We start from the raw sequence: 24,256 nt of genomic DNA, 5'->3' as shown, positions 1-24,256 counted from the left end.
TCTCCAAATATGTCTGTACCTTGATCTTGGGACTTCCCACTTTCATAATGGTGAGAAATAAATGTCTATTATTTAAGTCATCCAGTCCATACTGTTTTGCTATAATAGTCAAAGCTGACTTACACAAAGGAGAGAAAGGTAAGAAGGAGCAAGAGAAACAGAGTAGTTAGGCAGACCCTCCGAGAAGGCAATGTTTAGAGAGTGTTGTGAATGAAGTAAGAGAAGGATCAGTGTGGGAGCAGAGCATAGTACAAAGGCCCTGAGGCAGAGCATTTTTTGTACTAGCAAGCAAAAGCAAGGGGGCCCAGGCCCACTGGGTCAGAGCAGTTGGGGAGTTGTAGTAAATGTATCCACAGAGGTACCTAGAGGTAGATCATAAAGGGCCTGTTAAGTCAAAGTAACGATTATGTAGGTTTTAGTTCAGGGACTGGCAAGCTTTTTAATAAAAAGCCAAATCCAGACACCTGGGTGGCTCAGTCCCTTATGCACCTGCCTTCTGCTCAGGTCAAGAGCCCAGAGTCCAGATATCAAGTCCTGTATCAAGCTTCCTGCTCAGTGGGGAGTCTGCTTCTGCCTCTGCCCCTCCCCCTGCTCCTGCTTTCCCTCTTTCTCTCTCTCAAGTAAATGAATACAATCTTTTAAATAAATAAATAAATAAATAGCCAAATAGGTTTAGCTATGTTGCAGTTCAACTTTATTTACAAAAATAGGTGATGGGTCAGATTTGATAGCATGGCTCATATCAGTCCTTGTATGAGATCAGTGTGACTGTGATAGGAAACCTCTAGAGGGTTCTATTCACTTCCACTTCTCCACTTTCTCTGTGAAACAGAAGCAAGGCCATCATCTAATAAGGGATGCAGTATATTTGGGGAGACAGAAGTCTGAAATAGTCACCTTGATTAGAAAAATAAGTCTGTACGGCAAGGTTATATACACTGAAGGTTCACATTCACCTTGTGGTCAAATGTAATATCAACTGGTCAGCAATGGGTCTTGTTGCTGTTATTTTGTTGTCATTAGTGGTGGTGGTTTGTTTGTTTTGTTCTGACCACATCTGTATGGTACTCACTGTAGATCAGGCACTATTCTAAGCACTTCACAGATACCACTTTACCTAACTTCTGCTGCTTAGATGTAGTCAAAGGAAAGTGGAGAGTTGGACTGACTAGAAAGGGGGTATTGTCAGGCCAGTACAATAAAAGTCAGAGAGAGAGAGAGAGAAAGGTGAGGAAAGAATGACAAGAGAGTGGCCCACCAAATTCAAGGCAGGTAATCTGGAATTAAAGATGGGGCAGGGGAGGGAGAATGGGGGTGGGGCATTGGTGAACAGTAAAATGATGGTTGTGGCAGGGAAGGAACAGAGGTTCATTGGAGCTGAAAAATTCTAAGAGTCAGGTAATGAGTAGATCAAGGTGAATGACTGATTAGTGTCTTCTAGAAGGGTATAGGTAGGATGTTATTTCCTTGATAGATAAAGTCTTAGTTTTATTATGGGATGGACCTATGCTGAAACTTGGAGACTCAAATCTTATTAAAATCTCAGTGTGACTGTACGTGCCTCAAAACTTTTGGTAACTCTCCAATGCCTTTACTGCAAGATCTTCAGACTGGACTTCTAATGAACTACAACATGGCCTTCTAAAACCTTTGGAGGCTTCCTCACGGGTTTATTTGTAAATTCTCTAACTAAAGTATGCACCAACACTCTCATGAAAACACTGTATACACTGTAGTCTGCAACCTTTTACACAACACAATTTCAACCTCCTCAAATGCCTTTCCCCTTTCTCAAACTTATACTTAACTTTCACTATCCAACCAAAACTCCACAATCTCTGTCAATTTTCTTTGACTACATAAGACTGAACTCAGTATTATGCAAACTTCATCAATTAAGGTCTGTCTTTCTTTCTTTCCTTTTCTTTTTTAAAAGATTTTATTTATTTGACAGACAGAGATCAGAAGTAGGCAGAGAGGCAGGCAGAGAGAGAGGGGGAAGTAGTTCCCTGCTGAGCAGAGTTCCTGATGCAGGGCTTGATCCCAGGACCCTGGAGATCATGACCTGAGCCAAAGGCAGAAGCTTAACCAACTGAGCCACCCAGGCGCCCCATCAATTAAGGTCTTTCAGTAAGTTCCTTAAGCCGGGGTAGGGGTGTTTCAGAGCCTTTTGTATCACTCATGATCCCCACGCCCTATCATGCAAAAAGCATTGGGTCAATTACTTTTATTTTATTTAGAAAATTATCTTGTGAAACACAAAGTGTTAGTACATTCATAGAGATGCTAAAGAAAAATAATTATCTCACTGAGGAATAATTTAAATTCTATGGATGAGAGACATTTTTTGGGCAAGGCAAAAATTTCTTTGTTCCTTTCATTTGAGTTGTATCAAAAGGAGAGCAAGAATGTAGTTAAGATAAAGAATGATTTTCATTTGCAAATATTTTTCCTAAATTATATGAGGAAAATAATGTGAAGAAAATTATAGACGAAGGATACAAAAAATCCTCCTCAAATTTGACCACCTCTACAGAAATACTCTTATAATTTCAGGGTATTTCTTTCAAGTATGTTTCTCTACACAGACATTTTTTTAAACATAATTATAATCATAATCATACTAGGAACAAAGTATTATATTCTCCCTTTTCATTTGGAATTGTAACATAATTTCTTCTTCTACATAATCCACTGTTTTCAAAAAGTAGTCAAGTAGCTCACTCTGAAAAAAAAAATCTGCCCTAAAGAGTTGTTCCTCATTTTAGCTGTCAGATACTTTTGGGGTAGCTTTCAAGATTGGCATCTCTTTGAATGACAAGCTAACATCCCTGAGTGATAGTGAGTCACCTCTCAAAAGACCCCACTCTTCATTTCTCATTTTTATACTTATAAAACTGATATATTCTTAGTTCTTATCATTGGCCAACATCCTGGCTGGGTTTTTACCCCTAAGAGACAAGACGTTTCATTCATTTACGGGTCCAGGGTGGTTTAGGATATTTTTTTTTCTCCGATATATGATAGCACATCTAACTAAGGTAATTAATGGTATTTTCATGCAGGATTATTTACCAATATTTAATTAAAGAAATTCATAGTGATGTTGATATGAAAACAAGTGTATTTTCTCACATCACCTAGCCAACATTAGTAATAACGAAGGACATAAACTAGTCAGTACAATCAGACCCAGACTGAAATAACCCAAGTAAATCACTAACATAATTGTAAAAACTGTAGACCTGAAGGAAGAAAAGGAAATGACAAAATGCCTGACATTTGCTGAAGGTGCCGTCATTCCACCATTTGCAACAGCCAGCCCTACTGTAAATTAACATAGTCACTGGCAGGGTCACTTGTCTTGACCTTAAGAACCCCTCAGAAATGACAATTTGAATCCAAATGCTGGTTTTCGAAAGCAGCCATTTTTACAATCACTGGTTCCTAGAATAGGCACAATAAATGACTCGCTCCTCCAAACATCCCTCCTTCGCATAGAACATAACCAGAAAGAGCCTCAGATGTTCACGAAACATGTTGGGTTTTCGGCATCACGTTATCCTGTGGTGCTCTGCAATCAATTACTGTTATACCACCATCATTAATAATTTTCTTAATGAAAATGATTCTGTTGATCTCCGTTGTATTTTAATTATCAGAGTTAAGCATAATTACACTGCAGCTCTGAGCTGGCATGTGGACTCCTTTAGGGCGCAATTTTGTTTTAACACACTGATAATGTAATTTTACATTGTGTCAGTTTGTTTGGTTATTATCCAGTTGTACAATTCCACTGTATTCCTGATAACAGATAATAACCTTAGTACCTCCTATATCCTGAAGTCATTTAAAAAGCAATATTGGAATTCTGCGACTAGCTAACTTAATCGCCTTATGATTTTATAATTCCCGCTGCTAAATATTTGGTTCAGGCACCCACCCTCTTTTAAGAATACCATAAAACCAGATGACAGTTGTATATTTTCTGTGAATGACAGAATGGTTAGATAAACACTTAAAATATAAGCACACTTTTTTTTTTTCGTTTAAAAACAGCTCCTTATTTACATAATATTAGGCCCTTTAGGTGAAGACGAACAGGAACTTGCAGGCTACTTGAAAATTGGCTGCTACGTTAGGCAAAACTGTTGTGTCAAAATTCTAGCAACATGCAAAGGTGGAAAATCACCCAGACTTTGCAAGAGTCCTCACACTAAAAGATCTTTGTTTTTTGAAAAGTTGATCAATTTAGTCAGTGTGCAGAAAGTTACTCATCCAAGTGAGGTCTATTAGAATTTCTGCATTATTTCAACAGTGTCTAGTATAGGATCTGGAACATAATAGACAATCCATCAAAGCTTAAATGAACTCACTGCCTGGTTACGTTTGTGCAAACAGGCAAAATCAGAACCCTGAGATGATTTTGAGATTGGTCTTCTACGTGATTTTAAATCGCTGTGGTCTTGAAAGCAGGAGGTATTAGCACAACGCTTTGCCGTGACTGGTATTTTAGCTCACCACTGAATTAGGGAAAAAAACACAGAGTTGCTGATGGACATGGATGCACATTTGTGAAAAAGAGCAATAACCTGCAGCCTTGGCCCAGCGAAGGGCAGCATCAGAACTCTGTTCATTAGATAACTGGAAATGGAAAGTTAACGTGCTCAAGATGGAATCCTAATTTCACCGTATATGAGCCAAAGATCCTTGGATTATTTACTTAACTTATTTATCTAAACCCTCAGTTTACTCATCTGTAAAGTAGGAATATTGCTGCTTACATGATGAGCCTGTTGTTAACAGTAAATAAGAAAATGTAGATACAGTATGCAAATTAACATCTGTGTAGAATAAGTGCTTAATATTATATTAATACTAACAGTCTTAGTATGAATATTATCATTATCATCTTTTTTTTAATCATTATCCTCTTGATACTAGACACTTTACATAAGACTTCCACTAAAAATAAAAATGCCATGCATTCAAGGAAAAAAAAGCCCAGTAACATCTTCAGGCAAAGGTGTTGGGCCCTTGATTCTATAAGACCGTTCTCTGCAGACACTGTGATGTGAGTTCAACAGTAACTGAATGAGAGTTTTGGAATCCGGGGCTATAAATCTGGCATCAGATGGCATGTTTTCATGCACACTTGCTTGATACCAACATAAAAGCCTGGTTTCATTTCCTCTAAGTTTGTACTGACATGTCCACAAGGGCAAATTGGATTGAGTATACGATAATTAGCAATATAATATTTATAATATACACATCTAAGTTTACAAGGTTCTGCCTCTCAAAAATTCTCCAACATAACCATGGCTATGCCATTTTCACAGCTGAGGAAATCAAGGTTTATAGGCTACGTGATTTGCCCAAAGTCACATACCAGCAATAGCTTTTTTTTTTTTTTTTTACAATGATATTATGTTTTCATATAAAAACAAATCTGTGGTTAAGGTAGGAGTGAGGGTTCACTGATACTTTTCCATTCTTTTGATTGACAATGTTTATTCTCTTAGTACCCAAACCTAGAGAACGTGTCTACTCTGAAATGATAACTCCATGGAAAACTTCATTATTCCTTACTTGAACTGAATGAACATAGCCACAAGGTCAGCGCATCAAGGCTTAATTCTGAGTACTCAAAAACAAAAACAAAAACAACCCGAAGGAACCTATTTACTTTTAAGATGTGAGAAAGGTCACCGTACTCTGCAAACACTATGAAGTAAAGAACACCGCGGTACATAGAAAAGTCGGCCTCCGATGCGCAATAGGCATTAGTGGATTTTAGGACTTAGTGGGCAGACCTTGCTAATCCTACCCCCCAGCATCCTCTCTTTAGCTTCAGCATGGTGCTTTCCAGTCTTTTTCCATTGGAGATAAGGAAATTAGAATTATCTGGAGTCTGTTGAGAATAATGGCAAAAAACAGATGACCCAACAAGTCTGGTCCATCAATGTCTGGATGAGCTAATTACTTTCTGCAATGACAGGGGGTAGTCGAGGCAGGGAAAAAGTACATCAGATTACAATATTAATGCCAAATACTATACTTTTTTACTTTGATGAAACAAGATGATGGCAGCCTGTCACATAGCACTGATATAATATAATTTTATAATAATTATTTGATGGACACCCTGGAAATGAAAGCTATAGTTATATTTAATTTTGCTATTAGCTCACATTTAATAATACTTTAAGAAGTAAGTATGCCTCTTAAATGGGAATAGTTATACACTAAGTGGCCTATCTAACACACCATAAGAAAATGATATCAAAAATTTCACAGTCAGGGCATTTAAAAAATGCTACACGTACGCATTTTACATTCTATTTGTAAATAGGTACTGATATGTTCTCAGATAGCCAGTCCTATAATAATGATTCTGGCACAGAATTCATAAGTAATGTAGGTTCTTAGCTAGAAACCAAAATAAAGAAATGCAATTTTGGCTTTAGGAATTTGTCATCTTCGGTGAGTACTTCTTAGACATTAGGAATTACGTTTTGTGCCTAAGTGCATGAAGTTAGCCCATCAGGCAACTAGTCCTTTGTATCTGTCAGCAGCACTTTGGTTTCATTTGGGGAACTATTTCTTCTCTTACTGGCCCATGTGGGGTTAATTCTAGTCTAAGGATGATTGTAATCTGCCAGGGAGAGCACTGTGATTAATTGTGTCAAGGATCGGTATGTGATGCACCCTAACCAAAACCCAGAAAAGCTGTTTTCATTGGAATTTCTGTCCTGGTAGAATAAGTCTGGAGCTTCTCACTACCTGAGGAGAATGTTTCTGAAAATGAAACCCAGAAAAGAAAGAATGGGCAGAAAACAGAGACAGTCTGGGGACAAAGTTTGAGCAACTGGATTAAGCTGTTCCTGAAATCTAGAACATTCTTAGCCTCCCAGTTTTATGACCCTTCCCTTACCCCCAACACACAGATACACACATTCTTCTTCTCTTTCTTCTTCTTTTCTTTTTTTTCCCTTTCTTTTCTTTTTCTATCTTTCTTTCTTTTTCCCTTTCTTTCTTCTTCTTCTTTTTTTTTTTTTGATAAGCCAATTTCCTTTGGATTTCTATCAGTTGAAAACAGTCCCAAATAATAAATAACATATATATTGTGAAAATGCCTCACACTTTATGGATGTCCAAATCAATCCTGATTAAATCTAAATCACCAAAACCTTCCAACTACAAAACACTTTTGCTTTAAGGAACCTTATCATACGTGTAAGCCTTTGAAGACAACAAACTCAGAATCCACGGGGTCCTGATAGGAGTGCTTCCTGGGGTCATATTTTCCATGACTCAGATGATCCCTAGTACAATCACAGCATATCAAGGTATTCACAGTACTCTGAGTTATAGCCTTGGTGAGCTATTCCTTCCTTCCAGAGGCAATCTGAATAGTAGGAATTAGTATCAGGCCTCTGAAGCCCACCTAGGAGAGAAGAATGAATTTACAGGAGAATTTTTCCGAGTGTGTTACCCAGAACACTAATTCCAAAGGGTGTCCACTTGAAAGGGTAAATATATATATATATATAGATAGATAGATATAGATATAGATAAATAGATACAGATATAGATATATAGATGTCATATGGTCAAATGAGTTAAACAGGGGTCTTACCATAGAACTTCTCAGAGTATCAGTGGCCACAGGCATTGTGAGTTTCCAATATGACAGGCAATATTAGGTCACAGGGCTCTTTTTTAAACAAACTTGGGATTCTGTATAATGCATTGGAGAGCACTATATCATAATATATACTCTTTGTGATTTCCAGGCATAAATACCCAAGTGATTTAGAAGAATTTACTAATCATATAATAATGGCAGGGGGAAGTCAGAGTCTCACAGTACAGGACATAAGGTTTGGAATGATTAAGACCCAGATTCAAATTTGACCCAGATTCAAATTTGGCTCCATTATCAGCTCTCTATGACCAAGAACAGCCATATTCTCTTTCTAAGTCATAATGGCAAACCATGTAAAAAAAAAAAAAAATACTACCTATGTCATTGAGCTGTTTGAAAGCCTCACATGGGGAGAAATTATTCAATATGTATAACTCAGACCCTAAGTTAGACAAATGCACCTTTGAAACCCACTTCAATCCTTTACTAGCTATGGCACAATGGCAAATTACTTAACCCACCTAATTCTCAATTTCACCTTTTGTGAAATGGAGTAATATATTAATTACCTCATAGGAGGTATTCAATGAAGATCAAATGAAATAAGGCCTCTACAGTACTTACTGCCTTCCCTGCTGTCTGAACCACAATGTCAATAGTTCTTAATTTGAACAATATCAGATTACTTTTTGTCAGTTAAAAAGCATTAAATAGCTAGAATTCATAGGGCTCATCATTTGAATATGTGAAATGCCTATTACAGTTTCTGACAACCAGTCATCCTTTGTTTATCTGGTCAGCCAATCAGTATTTATTTAGTGGTTTTTTTTGGTACAGGCAGCACACCAGACCATGGATAGGAAGGTTAACGAAGACATAGTTCTTGCCCTCGGTAACTAGAGAGTAGATTGGAGAGGCAGGCAATACTAGCTAATTTATCACTTTTTCCTTTTGCCAGAAGTTAATAGTTAACTTTTCCCCTTTTTTTCTAACTTTTGTTTACTCTTTTCTTGAACCCATATAATAATGATCGTAAAACACCGTGATGAAGATCAACGAGAGAAAAACATACAATCTGGTAGAGAAGTACCACAGAGCGGATTCAGCCGGGCTTAGTAATGGCGGCTCTTAGTATCCACATAATAGGCTAGTATGTAGTTGGGCTCAATGCATGCTTTATGAGTTAATTAATTAGTAACCTTCCATAAATTACTCCAAATTATTCATTGCCCGCAGACTTACTATAGAGCCAACCATGATACAAAACACATAAACATGTTCAAGTTAATGCACTCCACTGAACACGGAATTGGAATTTTACCATATTTCTTTCCTTATAGGTAACAATCTAACAATTATTGCTCCCAAAAGAATGGCTGATTTAAAAATGCAGTGGAGTTTGGATTATGACAAGAGAACAGCTTTTCTCTTGGTTCCTCCATATTATATTGCCATCACCAAGATAAGACACTGTATAACCAAAATTTATTCCTCATAATTAATCCTACATTCCAAGGCCTCTTTTGTATTTCTGCATTCTGGTCAACTAGTTCGCTATACCACTCCCTTCTGCTTTGATAGATCATATGGACAATGTCCTGGGAAAATCACACTTTCCTTCCCACTAAAAGCTCCCACCAGCTTACCACAGGTATTTCAGGTTAGAAAAAATGAGTGGGTCCGGGACCAGCAATTATAGAAGGGAAAGGAATATAATCAGATCCTGGTGTGCAGATTGTTTTTTTAACTTGCAAATTCCCTCTTTCCGGTGTTTCAACTTTCAAAGGCTCATGGTAGTTTAAAGGCAATCCTCTTATAAGTGTACAAATTGTAATGATTATAGGAACAAGTTGTAATTGTTTCTAGCAAGTTTTTAAGAGACTTTGATGTTATGATTAGTGTTTTATATGTTAATATATTGATAGGGGTGCTTATTTGCTTGTTCCCTTGTATGCTTTTTATGGTTTCTAGGTTCAATGTGCAAGTAAATCTTTGATCTCAGTAGGTCTGTTTGGTTAAAAAAGAAAGCTAAAAGAAATTAAACATGAGAAGCCCAAGGTTTTGCAATATTTACGAAGAGACGCTATTAGGGATTTCACTGTAAGAGTACAGAGCTGGGGCCCATAACTTGAATATAGAGAAAAGTGCCCAAAACCACACCACACACGAAGAGGGGCCTGTGTCTGGGAGTGCCAGCATGGACCTTCGGCTCCTTTGTAGCCAGGTTGTAGCTAGATGACAGGTCTAGGCTGATGTCACACTGTGCAAATCAAAGGCAAAACTCTGCAAGCCATCGGTTTCCTCTTCCCCTGTTTGCCTCCTGCCCTTCAGAAATCACCATGGGGAAGAATTCTCAGTCTTTCAGCTATCCTCATCACAAGTGATTTCAAGGAAGGGGCTGGAACGCAACGCCTCCTGGAGCACGCACCTTGACATGGATTGCTAAATTTCAAAAGGAATTTACTTTCTGTAGATAATGTCTCAGAGGGAGGAACCTGGGATCTCCTCAAACTGGCCAGCAATAAAGCTAACAGCAAAGAAGGTGCCAGTCACGCCACTGAAATACAGGGTTAGGTAACTGTGTGCAGGGCTAAGTCATTAATGGTATAACACTTTCTGTCTTATCCTGTACAGAAAAAGCCCAGTGGGCTCTGCTGGAAACACAGGTTATAGAGATTCTTGAGGGAAAAAGGAAGAGAGTGGATCACGTTTCACTCTGCATTCCCATTCCAGCTCACTTGGTGGGGGCGGCCTTGCTCAGCTTCCAAAACTTGCAAAGAGAGAGAGAAAGGATCCTGCATTTACCTTTGCTGTACACAATGCAGTTGTTTTTGCTGTCTTCCACTCCTTGCCAGGTCACATCCAGCAGCCACTTGGGACCAGCAGTCAGCACCATTGGGACCTGAGCCTTTGTCTTCTGCAGAAAGAATGGTAACAAACAGATGCCATTTGCTTTCGTTGATTAAAAACTTGAATAATAACTGTACTAATCATTTTATTTTTACAAACAACTAAATCTCCCAAACCATAATCCAAGTCCTTATTCCCCTGTTTCATATCTTTTTAAGACGACAGAAGCTGTAAGGCTTTACTGCTTTTCCTTAATCTGAATGGTAGAATTATTATCAAGGATTTTTTTTTTTTCCTAAATGATACTGGATCAGATCTCCAAGATTAGACAGATCTCTTGCGGCTCTGAATTATAAAGAGAATGCAGATGACTTTCATTGCAAAGAGCAGAGTGTTTAGAAGTGAACTTTAGACACATTGTACTTTACTATCAACAGGATCTCACTATTTCCTGAAACAGACAGGAAAGAATTTAAAGAATCAGGATCCATTTCAAAGCTCTATCCTGAGCAACATTTATATTAGAGTAGGAATTTCTGTCGAATGAATAATGAAATCTACCCAACCCCTCTGCTGGGTGTGGAGTCTGACGGTAACTGAAATAATAATAATGCTAATGATTCACCGTACAGTACATGGTCTCCAGAAAGACTATAAAAGAGGGATCGTGAATAAATTCCGAGGCAGAGCGACTAAAGCGTGACATCCCTCACTCTGAGAAGCACACAAAGCAGGGACACTCGTGCCCTAGTTCTAACAAAATATTTCCAGTTGTGCCTTTTAAATATAAGACTCAGAATGTTCATCCTTTTAGGCTGTTTGGCATCCAAATTATTTGTCTTTAATTACGTTAAACGGGGCAGGAAGTAAACTGGGGAGGAGACAAGTGAGCTTTAGCAAGACTGTTGTTTCCGGATGAGTCACAGTGAACCAGCATTCAGACTTTTATCACCCACCAGACCATGTCTGTATATCAAATATCACAAAACCACAACACAGACTACAATGCAAGTGTCTCCAGGTAATTTCTGAACTGAATCTTCACCTAGATATGATCCTGCCAAAGAGATCTCAGCTCATTCTGGAGACTCTGCCGCAAATTTCCCAAATTGGCATTAATAAGTATTCACTTGAGGAGTTCCACGTAATCTGGTTATTTCAAATCCCTCAGGAATCTGGAAAACCCATTTCACCCGCTGAATGACAACAATGATAGCGTCTGAGACACGGATCTATTGTTAGCTGCAAACCCATATTGACAACTAGGCATAAGATAAATGTTAAGTCATTTCCTGAAGTATCAATTATATTATAAGAGGTAGAACAACCATAAAACATACTGTTTAATGAAAAAAAAATCAACCATGATGAATAAATTAAAAAAAAAGAAATCTGAAAAAATATTTCAAATGTTGAAAGAGATGGCAAAACAGATGGTGAGAAATACTAGCCCACAATTTTTTTTTATATTCATATTTTGATTCATTTCAAATTCTTAATTTTTCAACTACATATCTTAATATTTGGCAAACATTTATCTGGTGCTTTACATGTTCAGAGAAACTTTCCTAGTAACAAACTATAGAAATCGTTTCTGAAAGGATGGTTAGGTGAAAGCCCTAGAGGAAAGAAGCAATTTTATATCTTTTTTTAACAACAGGCAAAAATGGTATCAAGTTGTCTTTATGGTTATTAGTCTGAGTGATCATTTTTATTTCCGTTTGAAAACAGAATTGAGGACAAGCAAGCTTCTTCAATCTGAAATGATAATGACCCATAGCCAATTAAATATTAGGTCTTAATTATGCATTTGCCAGCTTCTCTTACTACCAGAGAAACAGGTAAATCCACAGATGAGGGTCAGCAGGTCTCTGAGCAGTACGCAGAACAAGTCACAAGAGAGAGCACACCATTTTGATAAACCGGCATGTAGAAGATTTCGTGGTCTTATTGCTAAAACCTTCTCTCTTCCGCTTTTAAAGAACAGAATTCAACGGCAGACACCTTCCCCATGTCTACTGTACTGTTATTTCATGGGAAAGACATGCCTTTTATTTAATGTTCATGCTCCATAGTTCTTAGAGCCGCAAAAATTTCTGCACAGTAGATCAGCTTTTATAATTTTCCACAGATAATATGAAAAATAGATATTGATCACTTAAGTTCTTTAGGGACTCTTTTAGTGTAAAGCAAATCAATTGATTTTGTTGTTACTATAATCTTCTGTTCATTTATGAACATACAAACCACCTCCATCGTGGTCCTCTGATTGGTGCTCGGAATATGAGGGCATCTTTTTCGGTGAAAGATACAGATACGTAAGAAAAAGTTTAATATAATGCAAAAAGTAGCATGATAAGGAGTATGAAGTCATGTGTAAATTGTTTTGGGGTTAATGCAAGGCAAGAGAAGCATATTTTGAAGGACCTTTTCAAACCGGGCAAAACCTTTCATGCTTAAATTTCTAGGCAAAGGAAACCAGTAAAGACAGTTTAACTAAGAAGAATATGGTGCTACTACGTATGCTACTTGTGCAGGGACTTTCTTAGACACTTTCTTGATTTATTTAGTCTTCATGTCCATTCTCAGATAAAAAACAAACAAAAATCAAAAACCAAAACAAATAAGCAAACAAAACCCTGCAATTCAAAGATTAATAATTTCTTCTAAGGCAAATAGCTGGTGGAAGTAGGACCCCATTTCTATGTGTAGCTCCGTCTCCAGCTACCACTACCCCTGGGGTGACCAACCATCTGAGTTTTCCTGGGACTGAAGGGTCTCCCAGGATGCTGGATTTTCAGCGCTTAAACTGGAAATTCCTGGGCAAACTAGGGAGCGACTTGTTCACCTCTACCCCTATTAGTACTACTATAGTTAAAACAATATCAGTGGTTTACAGCTACTGAGCACTAAATGTTAGATGTTGTACTTCCCCTCAATTATCTTTTTTGATTTTTAAACTCTAGGACTTAGGTATTAATATTTTCTCTACTTAGTACATAAGCAAATTAGGATTTGAAGGAATTAATTTTAATGATACAAATAAGACTAGTTAATTAATATCTTTTCTTAGTAGTAAGTTAGGCATCACGCCTTTTAAAACCTTGAAAACCTTTATTACACCTGGGCACAGGCAGAATCTGACTTATTAAAAAACAAGGAAAAACAATTTCTTTTACTCTAAACCAACAAAGCAAAAGCAAAAATGTAGCAAGGTCTTGCTGAAAGCTATACCCAAGCTGTAAAGTAAATAATAAGTAGATAAAAAATCTCAAGGGACCAGTTATTACAGTTTTGAGGAGGTAAGTCAATTTCTTTCTGAAGAAGTCAACTTTTGTAGAGATTGACTGACTTCAAAGAAGATTACCAAGTGTGAGAAGGAGGGAGTTATCCAGGATTATATGAAATCTACACTCCAGCAAAATCCATGAATAGAAAATAACAATAATATCCACATTGATCATTAGGTTCACTTTCCCATGTCTCTATCATAAGGACTCATACAAGTCTAGACTGTTAAGAGCTGGAAGCAACTTCAAAGTTTAATGAGTTTAATTACCTAATTTCACAAATAAAGAAAGTAAAGCCAAGATTTTATTAGCATCTTACAGAGGATACAGTTGGCACAATATGTTGGGAAAGAGAGTATATATAAAAGTTATGATAGACAAAGAAACAACCCCTAATGGTGTCCATACTCTAATTCCTTGGAACCTGTGAATATGTTACCCTACTTGGGGAAAAGGATTTTAAAGATGTGATTAAAATTTATGACCATGAAATGGTGAGATTTTCCTAGATTATCTGGATAGGCCCCATCTAAATACATGAGTTCTTATAGAAGAGAAAGTCAGATCAGTAGATCAAAGAGATTCCATATGAAAAGGATTCCATCGGCCTTTGTTGCCTTTGAAGATGGTGTAGGGAGGCTATAAACTAAGGAACACTGTGGAGTCTGGAAACTGGGATCTCAGTTCTGCAACCTCAAGGAAGTGAATTCTGCCAGCAGCTGAAGGGTGGGAAAGGTATCCTCTCCTAGAACCTCCAGATAGGAACGCATCCTGCTGACATCTTGATTTTAGTCTAATGACATATATACTGGATTTCCGATCTATAGAACGGATAATTTGGGTTATTTTAAACCATTAAATTTATAGTAATTTGTTTCAGCAGCAATAGAAAACTAATACAAAAGGTATTGGAGCTTACCAACTTACAGTCAAATAAAAAGAAAAAAAGACTTAAAGTTCCTTATCAAAAGTACTCAAAAGTGTGAAACGGCTTCTTCTTTGTTGGAATAACATCAAATCTACATTGTCATTCCACAGTCATTAGATATGTTTACTGTTCTTGTCTTCAAGTACGAAAATATACACAGTGGTGTATAATGTCCACTTCTACAATTCAGTATTCAAAATATTTCATGATTCACCATTGGCCACTTCTACAATTGAGTATTCAAAGTATTTCATGATTCACCATTGGCCTTACAGTTGGGATAGAACCAAAAGGACATTACCATTCTTGGAGTCAGATGGCTTCAGTCTGAATCCCACTATGTGCTATGGGCTGGCTCTGTGACCGGAAAACCACTTCAACTCGAATGGCCTGAATTTCAGAATGCACATCTGCCAAATCATTTTTATCTTAAGGAAAGTCATCTAAAGCAACCAGCATGATTGGTGTACTGCAGATGCATGTCAAACTCTTGCTGAATAGCTACATAAATAAGCAAATTAAAAATGCCCAGAATCATTTACTGAATCCTTCCTATTTCTCAGGTGCTGGTCATGTTTGTAATTATGCACATAAAAGTCAGGACAAAAGCTCTTAAGTTTCCAATTTAAACCTGATGGTAGTCACCAGGGCTATTGATCAGCTGTTTCCAGCTCTCTGCTTTCCAGATCTCTTTTGAAGTTAGGGGTGGCCATAGGACTTCCCTGGACCAATGAAACTGAACAAGAGATGGCTCTGTCACTTCCACAGAGATGCCGTAAGAGCCAATGGACTCACCATCATGCCTTGCTTTTGCTGAAGTGATCGTGGAAGCATGTAAGGAGGAAGCCCTGGGAATCACAGCAGTCACGTAGCATGATAAGGAAAGAAACTTCTTTCTTTATGTACGAAGTCACTGTGGCAGTAGAGCTGCTTGCAACCTCAGCAAAACCTAGCTTATCCTCACTTATGCAAAGGTTTTCTTCATTTTTTTTTTTTTCTGTATTCAATAGCCCATGGGGTTTTACAGGTTAAAGATTGCACTTCATATCTAGGCAGTCTCTTTCAGGAATAAATCAATTCAAGGTACATAACAGGAGCCCTGAGTTTCAGTTAAACTGGCATGTTTCAGAAAGAAAAAGAAACAGTGTGCACTTTTGAGGCTCCGCATTGTAAGCTGGAAAAATGTGCACTCCTGGACACTGTTTGAACCCAGAGTTTCATGCTTCGACAGCCTACAACTAGACAAACTTGACAAGGACAAAATGGGTCAAAAGTGTCATTTCTTAGGAATAATTAGAATCATCTAATGTGGATAAAAGAGGTCAAACTAGCATCCACTTCTCACTAACCTTTGGAGTTACTGGACCGACAAACGAGGTAGCCTTCAATAAATGTTTATACTCAAGCCAAAAGGTTAATGGAGATAAAAGTAGACAGCCCAAAGGTAAAGCACAGAGGATAATTCTAACCCAAGAAACTGGTGACATAATGCTATCTTAGGGATTCCAAGTTTTGCTGGAAATATTTGTTGAGGATTTCCAAAATGAGGCTTAAGAAGAGCTAGAAGTCTTAGGAAAATCTGACCTATGAGAAGAACCTGACTTTGCAGCCTTTTAAAAGAGCTAGAAGTGTCACTTGATGGAAAAATTGGCCTCCATTGACTTTAGTTGAGGAAATATAACAAAATATCATTAGAAAATCTCAAGCCAATGCCATGAGATGTGGTTTGATGCTGATAAAAATGCTCTCAGTATGTTGATTGGGCAATAGGTGTAGAGGGCCGAAGTCTATTTGGCGAAATTCATAGCTGTTTTAACAATTCATTGCTGTCCTATTCTCTCAGCTATAAAAACATATTTGAGAGTAGGCATAGAAAATTTTCCAAATTATTGTGGACATTAGATTTATATAGTTAGAACCAGAAAAATGGCCAATCTCCTCCAACTGAATTATTGTCTACATCTAAATGAAAAAAGGGTACTGTATGTGATTTGACCTTGTACTTTACTACACTATAAAAGTTTTGGTTAATACCCAAGCAGTTCTCCACATTGGAATTGAATTCAAACACAATCTGGTAGTCACAAAAACATTGTATCACTCTCCCTTTAACTCTGTGAAGTCTCTAGTAACAGTGAACTTGAATCTAGAAATTCTCTTTACCAAAAACCTATCCTAAGCCTATCCAGCCTATCCTAAGCCTATCCTAAGCATAATAACTTAAAATCTTGGACTACCAAGAATGGGAAGAAATGTCGAGTAATATAACTTGAGGCCCTACACAACTGTGTTTTCAGTAATTCTGTGCATGGCCCATAGTCTCAACATTACTGATTTGACAGGAACTATAAAACCTTTAGTAAGGGTGTGCCTGGCAGGCTCAGTTGGGGGAGCACGCAACTCTTGATCACAGGGTTGTGAGTTCGAGCCTCACACTGGGTTGAGAGCATACTTTTAAAAAATCAACAATTAAAATCTAAAAAAAAAAAAAAAAAAAAAAAAAAACGGATTGAGAGAGAGAAAGCATTTAGTATGATGTTTTCCACCTAATAAAACTGGGCTTTTTAGTAAATATCCTTTAAAAAGTTATATAGGACATCATGCGAAATATTTGAGCTTGATGCTACAAAGGCCGAGGTTTTTTTTTTTTCTTTCAAAAAATAGAAGATCACTTTAAATTACAGAAACAGACTAACTCTATTCCATGTGGTCTTGCAGGGTCAAGATTAACTGTGTGATGATATGAAAACAGGTTCTTAGCAATAACACCTAAGTATTCTCCATGTCTAATGAATGCCAGACGTTATTCAGACAAGACTAAGTGTATCATGTGTTTCTATTAAAGTTATGTGTTTACATTTAAAAATGAATGAAACAGCCACTGAACTACATTGGGGTATGCCTTGGGTGAGAGTTGACATCTTCCTTTTGTTTATTGTGTCTAAAAGTGAGAGAGAGAGAGAGAGAGAGAAGCAGAGAGATGGAAAGACAGAGGCGTGCAAACAGATTTAAAGAAGTAACTTCCAGGGTTCCTGGCTGATTCAGTTGGAAAAGCATGAAACTCTCAGTCTTGGGGTCTGAGTTTGAGCCCCATACTGGGTGTACAGATTACTTAAATGAATAAATAAATAAAAACTTATTTTTTTTTAAATGAAGGAGTAACTTCAGGAATTTCCCAACTGATACCAAGTATTTTACCTACAATAATTCTTAAAGAAGCAACAATATTCAACTTAGTAAAAGATTATTAAATTTCCATTGCTTGAAAAAAATTGATGTGCTAGACACATTTTCAAACTCAAGTTCAAATAAAGTAAGAATAGACTTAAATTAGAAAAAATGTGAGAAGTCTAAATTGGAAAGGCATCAGTAATGTGCTTTAACAAAGACCACTACACTATACCGTTAGGCACAGAACAGATTTATGAATGAAAATCCCAGGAAGGTTTCATTAGAATAGTGTTTCTCTTGAGCACAGTTCTACAAAATATCCCTTAAGGATAGCATGAGAGTGAAATCCCAGAGAGCTTCTGCTAACAAGCGTCTTTAAGATCACTGTGGTATGTGGGATCTCAAACACGATAAGAGACTTTTCAAAAACAAAATGAGTGTGAAATAAAATGATAGAATTCTTGGCTCCTATATCCATACTCCTTATGTCTAAGACAGTTTTATCTCTATGAACCAAAAATTTAAATAATCATTATCTCTGAGGTATATTTGCTTTTAGTTCTCAAAATTATGGAAACCCATTATCGCAACATGAGTCACTGCTTAAATACAGGAATTTCAATGTAAGAAATAATGATCTTTTAAGAATGTGAACACAAATAGTTCCATATATCCAGGTCAGTAAAATAATCTCTTTACTCCCCCCCCCCACAAAAAAAGATTATTTCATGATAGTTAGGAAAAGAATATAAAATTATTTAAGAATACTCACATTAAAGATACAGATATTTCATTTTTTAAATGGGAGAGTCTCTAAGTGAATAATAAACATCCAAATTATCCAGATATTTATTATACTTTCAGTTTCAAAAAAAGAATAGATTCATTTCTCTTTCCCTTTTGCCAACTCACTCCCACAGTCTCATCTGTTCTCCACATATATTTGGCTCCGAAGAGGAACTACTCCCTGCAAGCTGGCAACCATTAACTTCAACCTTTTATTTTATACAGTTCTGAAAGTCACAGAGTGTTTAAGGAGTGTTGTTTTGCTCCTGGCAGAATTTCTGGGCTTGCACCTAGTGCAATGTGCAAAAGAGTGTCAGCACCGAAGCCTTGGGAAGGAAAAAGTAAATTGTTCTTGAATATCCTTCCTCACATAAACCTGTGGCGGGGTTCAGGGACCCGGAAAGCCATGATCCCAGCTGAGCGGCCTGGGGCCAATCACTTAACCTCTCTTGGTCTCCTGTTTCTCCTTTGTAAGATGATCTCCAGTGTCCTTACAGCTTGACAATAACATCATGAGGCTTTCTACCACAGAACTGTTGTCAAGTCTGAACTCAAATCTTGAGTGTGAAGAAGATATTATGAAAATTCAACACACCAGCTTACACTTACTTGAGGAAAGGCTACTTTTTATTTTATTATTATTATTATTATTATTATTTATTGCTCAAGCAGTAAATAAAGTCATCTAATTTACTTTACCTCGGAATATTAATACAAGGAAAATAAGTAGGGTCAGAGAGAGTGGTGTGGTCAAAATAAAAATGTTAGCATGAAGAATTACACAGAGCAGGTAACAGATGTACATAAACACATTCAACTATCGATGACCTATTTACACATTAAAAAAAAAAATAGTGGTCAATTCTATTCAGCAGTCTCTTTTTGAGATTTACCCCAAAGGCATTCTGTGGAAGAAAGAAAAAGCTCTATCCTGCACAAAGTCATCCTTCGATACTGAGATAGGTCTGTCCCTCATGAATTAATCCACTGCAGTATGTAATGAATCTTTTGGATACCTTTTAAACTGTCTCCTTATTACCATTTGAGCCAATCTTAATATCAGCCCTTTCCCTCCAAAGAAAAAAGGGCAATCCTGATATTAACAATATAGTCAATTTTAAAACCAAATGTAAAACGTTTTTTTTTTTTCCCTTTTCCTGCCAAAACATTACATGTTCTGGTTTCATGATGCGTACCTTTATTTCCGTCTGTAACTATATATGATTAAGAACTCCCCTATATTTTGAACTTGAAATATACTTGATATTTGAAACCGATGGTAACAGTCTATGGCAAAATGTTAGAATGGGAATGAGAAAGGCATCTCTTTCCAAAGAAGAAAAAGAAAAACGATGGCATTGTTAAACCATACAAGTAGGTGCTGTGATAAATATAGCAGCTTTTGGGAAAGCAGATTTTCATGACACAAGTTATTGAGCAAAAGCTTCAAAGCTTGGCAGTCTAGCTGGCAAAAGCGTGAAGGTGCTACAGACAGACGAGTGGAACAAAGCTTATCTAATCTGTGAGACATTCTAATAACGAGATTATTGCAAACACTTAAATTAAGTATCTAAAGCAAGACTCTGACCACAATAGTAGTTTTTGATATTTTTTTTTCCCCTAAATCAAAAGATGTAGAAGGACTCTACTAATCTGTCCTTCCAGGGAATAAAAGTCAAGGGCCTAGTCACTGGGTGTGGTCTTCCCTTCAGGGTTGGGATGAAGGGACTACCTTGCTTTCCTTGGAGAAAAACAAGCAGAAGACATCTCTGACCAATGAAACAGTTTCACCTCTATGTGCTCCCAGTGCAGGGGGACCTTTGTTCAATATGGCTGTGGATGTGGGGCGACTAAAGGTGCATGCTCTGGAATCAGAACCAAATGAGATAAAACTTTAGTAATACCACCCCTGGACAAAATTCTCAAAATGTATTCTTCACAAAAGGAATGGAAATACGAATAAAAGCATTGATGCATATGCTAGAAAGAATATTTTTTAAAGATTTTTATTTATTTGAGAGAGAGAGCAGGGCAGCAGGGTTGGGAGAGGGATAGGGAGAGAATCCTCAGGCAAACTCCCCTCTGAGCAGGGAGCCCAATGCAGGGTTTGATCCCAGAACCCCAAGGTCATGACCTGAGCTGAAACCAAGAGTTGGATGCTTAAATGACTGAGCCACCCAGGCACCCCTAGAAAGAATATTTAAATAACATTAACAGAACACAATAATGCATCTATAAAAACTTAATGACTAAGTGCAAATACCAGGGGTTAAATTCTGCATGTGGCTTCACGTGTCTGATTTTAAAAGTTAGACCAAGTTGGTTTACATTGTCCAGATATGGTTTTTGCCACATAAATAATATAAATTTATGTATAAACATTCTAATTAGTAATGACGATCACCATTATTTTGGGATAACTCTATGCCTTTCTATTTTGAGAGACTTATAGAGGTTATTCTGCTTTTAAAATAATCACTTTTTACTTTACTAGAAATTAGGTTATTCCAATAAAGCTGTATTAAATATCTACTAAATATAAAACTCTTAAGAATAGAATGATGAAAGATGAGCTATACCTCCTCTAGATGTTCACAATGTATTGATAATAAAAATACTTAAATGACATATGCATAGATTATTTAAACAAATATTTATAGTCAAGCTCATGATATGTCAAGTATATGACAGATACATTCAGAAATCTCAATGCATATTTGATGGTCCATGACCAAATGACAGCATAGAAATAGATCGAGAAGTGGCTAACAGACTCATCTTAAGGGATCTTTGTGCCAATTTAGGATTACACTATGATTCTGAAGTTAAAAATACTAAGGCTTTCTCCAATATCCATTGAAAATCTATAAAATAGAGCTTATGTTTTTAGTAGTAACATCTAAAACCCAGTGATAAATCTTTCATATTTATAGCAGGGTTTAAGCCATACACTTTGACTTCTAGCAACATCAGTTTACTATATATCCATTTAATTATTATTGCTACTAAAGTATATCAAAATATATTGATAAAACATTTCAAAAATAGAAATATTTTATGAAATGTAGCCAAGACAAATTATGTATATATATATGTTATCTTAAGAGTGTAGGCATTATCACACTTAAAATGTTTTATTAATCGTCAAATTTTAAAACTTGTTCTTTGATGCCAAACTGACAAAACCTGTATCACGTCTCCATCCAGGAGCTGTACGACCTAGGGCAAGTTACTTAACGACTCTGTTTCTTCATCTCTAAAATAAATATAATGCAAGTATTTATGCCATATGATTATTGTGAGGATTAAATGAGTTAATGTCCGTAATGAGCTGAAAGCAGTAACAGGGATGTTATTCTATGCAGTGTTTGGCTTATGTTTTTAATACTCCTAAAGAAATTTGTTTCCATTGAAATGCAGGATTTCCAGTAAAACAAGAATTTTACCCTGTTACATGATTTATATTTCATTAAGTATTAACTATGTGCTAAAATTCTAGGAGCTGCCTTACTTTTTGAATTGATTTTCACAATTCCACTGTTATGTCCATTTTGCACAGGTAAAAACAGATTCTAAAATATTGAACAACTTGTTCAAATTCACATTGTGGAAACTGCCTTAACCAGGAAAGGTTTTCTATTTTTCTCTTTGGAAATCTGTAAGAAACAAAATTCTTTCCAGTGTTAAAGCAATAAGAATCTTCTTAGAAATTGTGTTAAATATCAATTCTTCATGTTCATGAAAACTAGCTTAAATGATCTTCATGAGTCAGTGGTTAGCAGTGGTTCTGTTTTACATTATGCATGATTCTTAGCTGTACTTTGTATAGGCTAATTGCTTGGTGCCTCATTAATAACCTTCAGGGTTTTCCGAGCTGTGAAATTTATAGGTTTGTAGTGAATTATTTCTCACATTTGCACAGTTTTGGGTCTTAAAAGTCTAGCTGAGACACTAAATATCAATATCGGGCATCAAGTGGGTAAAAGAGGAACAGAACGAAACATTGCCTAGTTCGTGACATTAAAAATATTGGAGAATAGGTAATATTTTTAAGATTTTTATTTTTGTGACTACAGGCATTTTTATACCTGTAGAAATGTTTATACCTTAACAATGGATAAAAAAATAGCTTATATAAACATTTCCAATCATAAGCAGAATTCATGGGGCGCCTGGGTGGCTCAGTGGATTAAGCTGCTGCCTTCGGCTCAGGTCATGATCTCAGTGTCCTGGGATCGAGCCCCGCATCGGGCTCTTTGCTCAGCGGGAGCCTGCTTCTCTCTCTCTCTCTCTCTGCCTGACTCTCCGCCTACTTGTGATCTCTCTCTCTGTCAAATAAATAAATAAAATCTTTAAAAAAAAAAAAAGCAGAATTCATGATGAGATCTGAAGTGTCTTCAGGCTAAAATCCACTCGGTTCAAAACTGATCACACAAGAACAAATAAAGAATAGATTTTCTTGGTATTCACCTGGTCAACAGAATAGAGCCTCAACACAATACTTCACAGAGAGGCATCCATGCACACTCTGGGCTACAAGGCAGTCCAGCCAGGCCTTCATGCCTGACTGGTCGATTCCACTCTTTAGAATCTCTAGATGCACCCACGTAAGGAACTTGAACTGCCTTGTATAGTCTTGGCTCCCTGATTGGGGCCTGGGGGTGGCGGGGAAGTCTCCACATAAAGAAATATCTCTGTTTGGGTTTAGTTAGCATGTTCCCCAGCTTAAACTGGGCTGCTCACAGGTGGACTGAACCGAAACATAATCACAGCAGTTCTGCCTGCCAACAGAAGTTCAAAGTCAAACTGGGAAGTTTAAGAGGAGCTTCAGTAAAAACCGTTGGGTAGAAATAGAGGAGAGTTGGAAAAAAAGGTAGTTCTTTTGAATCAGTGGGTCTGAAACTAGAGTTCACTTGTAATTCAAATATTGTTCATGGCATATGGTATTTTTCTTCAATGTGATAAGCACCATGAGGCAAAGGAGCAGGAACCTCAGTTCATATACTACAGACTTAACAGACAGGCAGTTAACACAGTGGCTAACAGCATGGGTTCCAGAGTCAAACTGCTTAAGTTTAAATTCAACCTTTGCTACTCATCTATGGTGTGATCTCGGTCAGTAAACTCAACTTCTCTGTGTATCACTTGCTTCATCTGTAAAATGAAAATAATAACACATTGTGGGGCTGATGTGATGTGAGATAAATTAATACTTATAAGTCATTTACACTGATACCTGGCAAATAGTAAGTGTTCATTTATAATTATTAGGTATACTGATTTTAAAAAATGGAGAGAAACTCAAGAATAGCTAAATATGTATAAAAAGCCTTATGCCTATTTAATTTAATTTTATCTGTCCAGACACAACAAAATGATTACTATAGGATACTACACATACATAAGAGATTTTACTATTTTAACCAATCTTTTTACTTCTTAACTACTCAGTAAATTGGTTAGTGGCGAGACAATCATACCACTAGTAGCACAATGAAAAGATTTTAACGGCAACTTAAGGTTACTTGAATAAAATCTAACCTTGTATGATGAAAAGCTCTACATATTGCTTATAAAATA

General features: G+C 36.8%; 1 protein-coding gene across 2 annotated transcripts in view; it reads right to left on the bottom strand.

The window, feature by feature from the left end:
* ZFPM2 (zinc finger protein, FOG family member 2) overlaps positions 1-24,256 on the bottom strand; it is a 454,516-nt gene that overhangs the window by 149,009 nt on the left and 281,251 nt on the right. For both annotated transcript variants that reach the window (XM_032316567.1, XM_032316568.1), the window contains one exon: positions 10,457-10,568. In XM_032316567.1, the coding sequence (XP_032172458.1) occupies positions 10,457-10,568 (112 nt within the window). The remainder of the gene's footprint in view (positions 1-10,456; positions 10,569-24,256) is intronic.

This window comes from Mustela erminea, chromosome 16 (genome assembly GCF_009829155.1).
Source record: "Mustela erminea isolate mMusErm1 chromosome 16, mMusErm1.Pri, whole genome shotgun sequence".
Taxonomy (NCBI): Eukaryota; Metazoa; Chordata; class Mammalia; order Carnivora; family Mustelidae; genus Mustela; species Mustela erminea.
The sequence above is the reverse complement of the archived record's forward strand: the minus strand, read 5'-3'. Positions and strand labels throughout refer to the sequence as shown.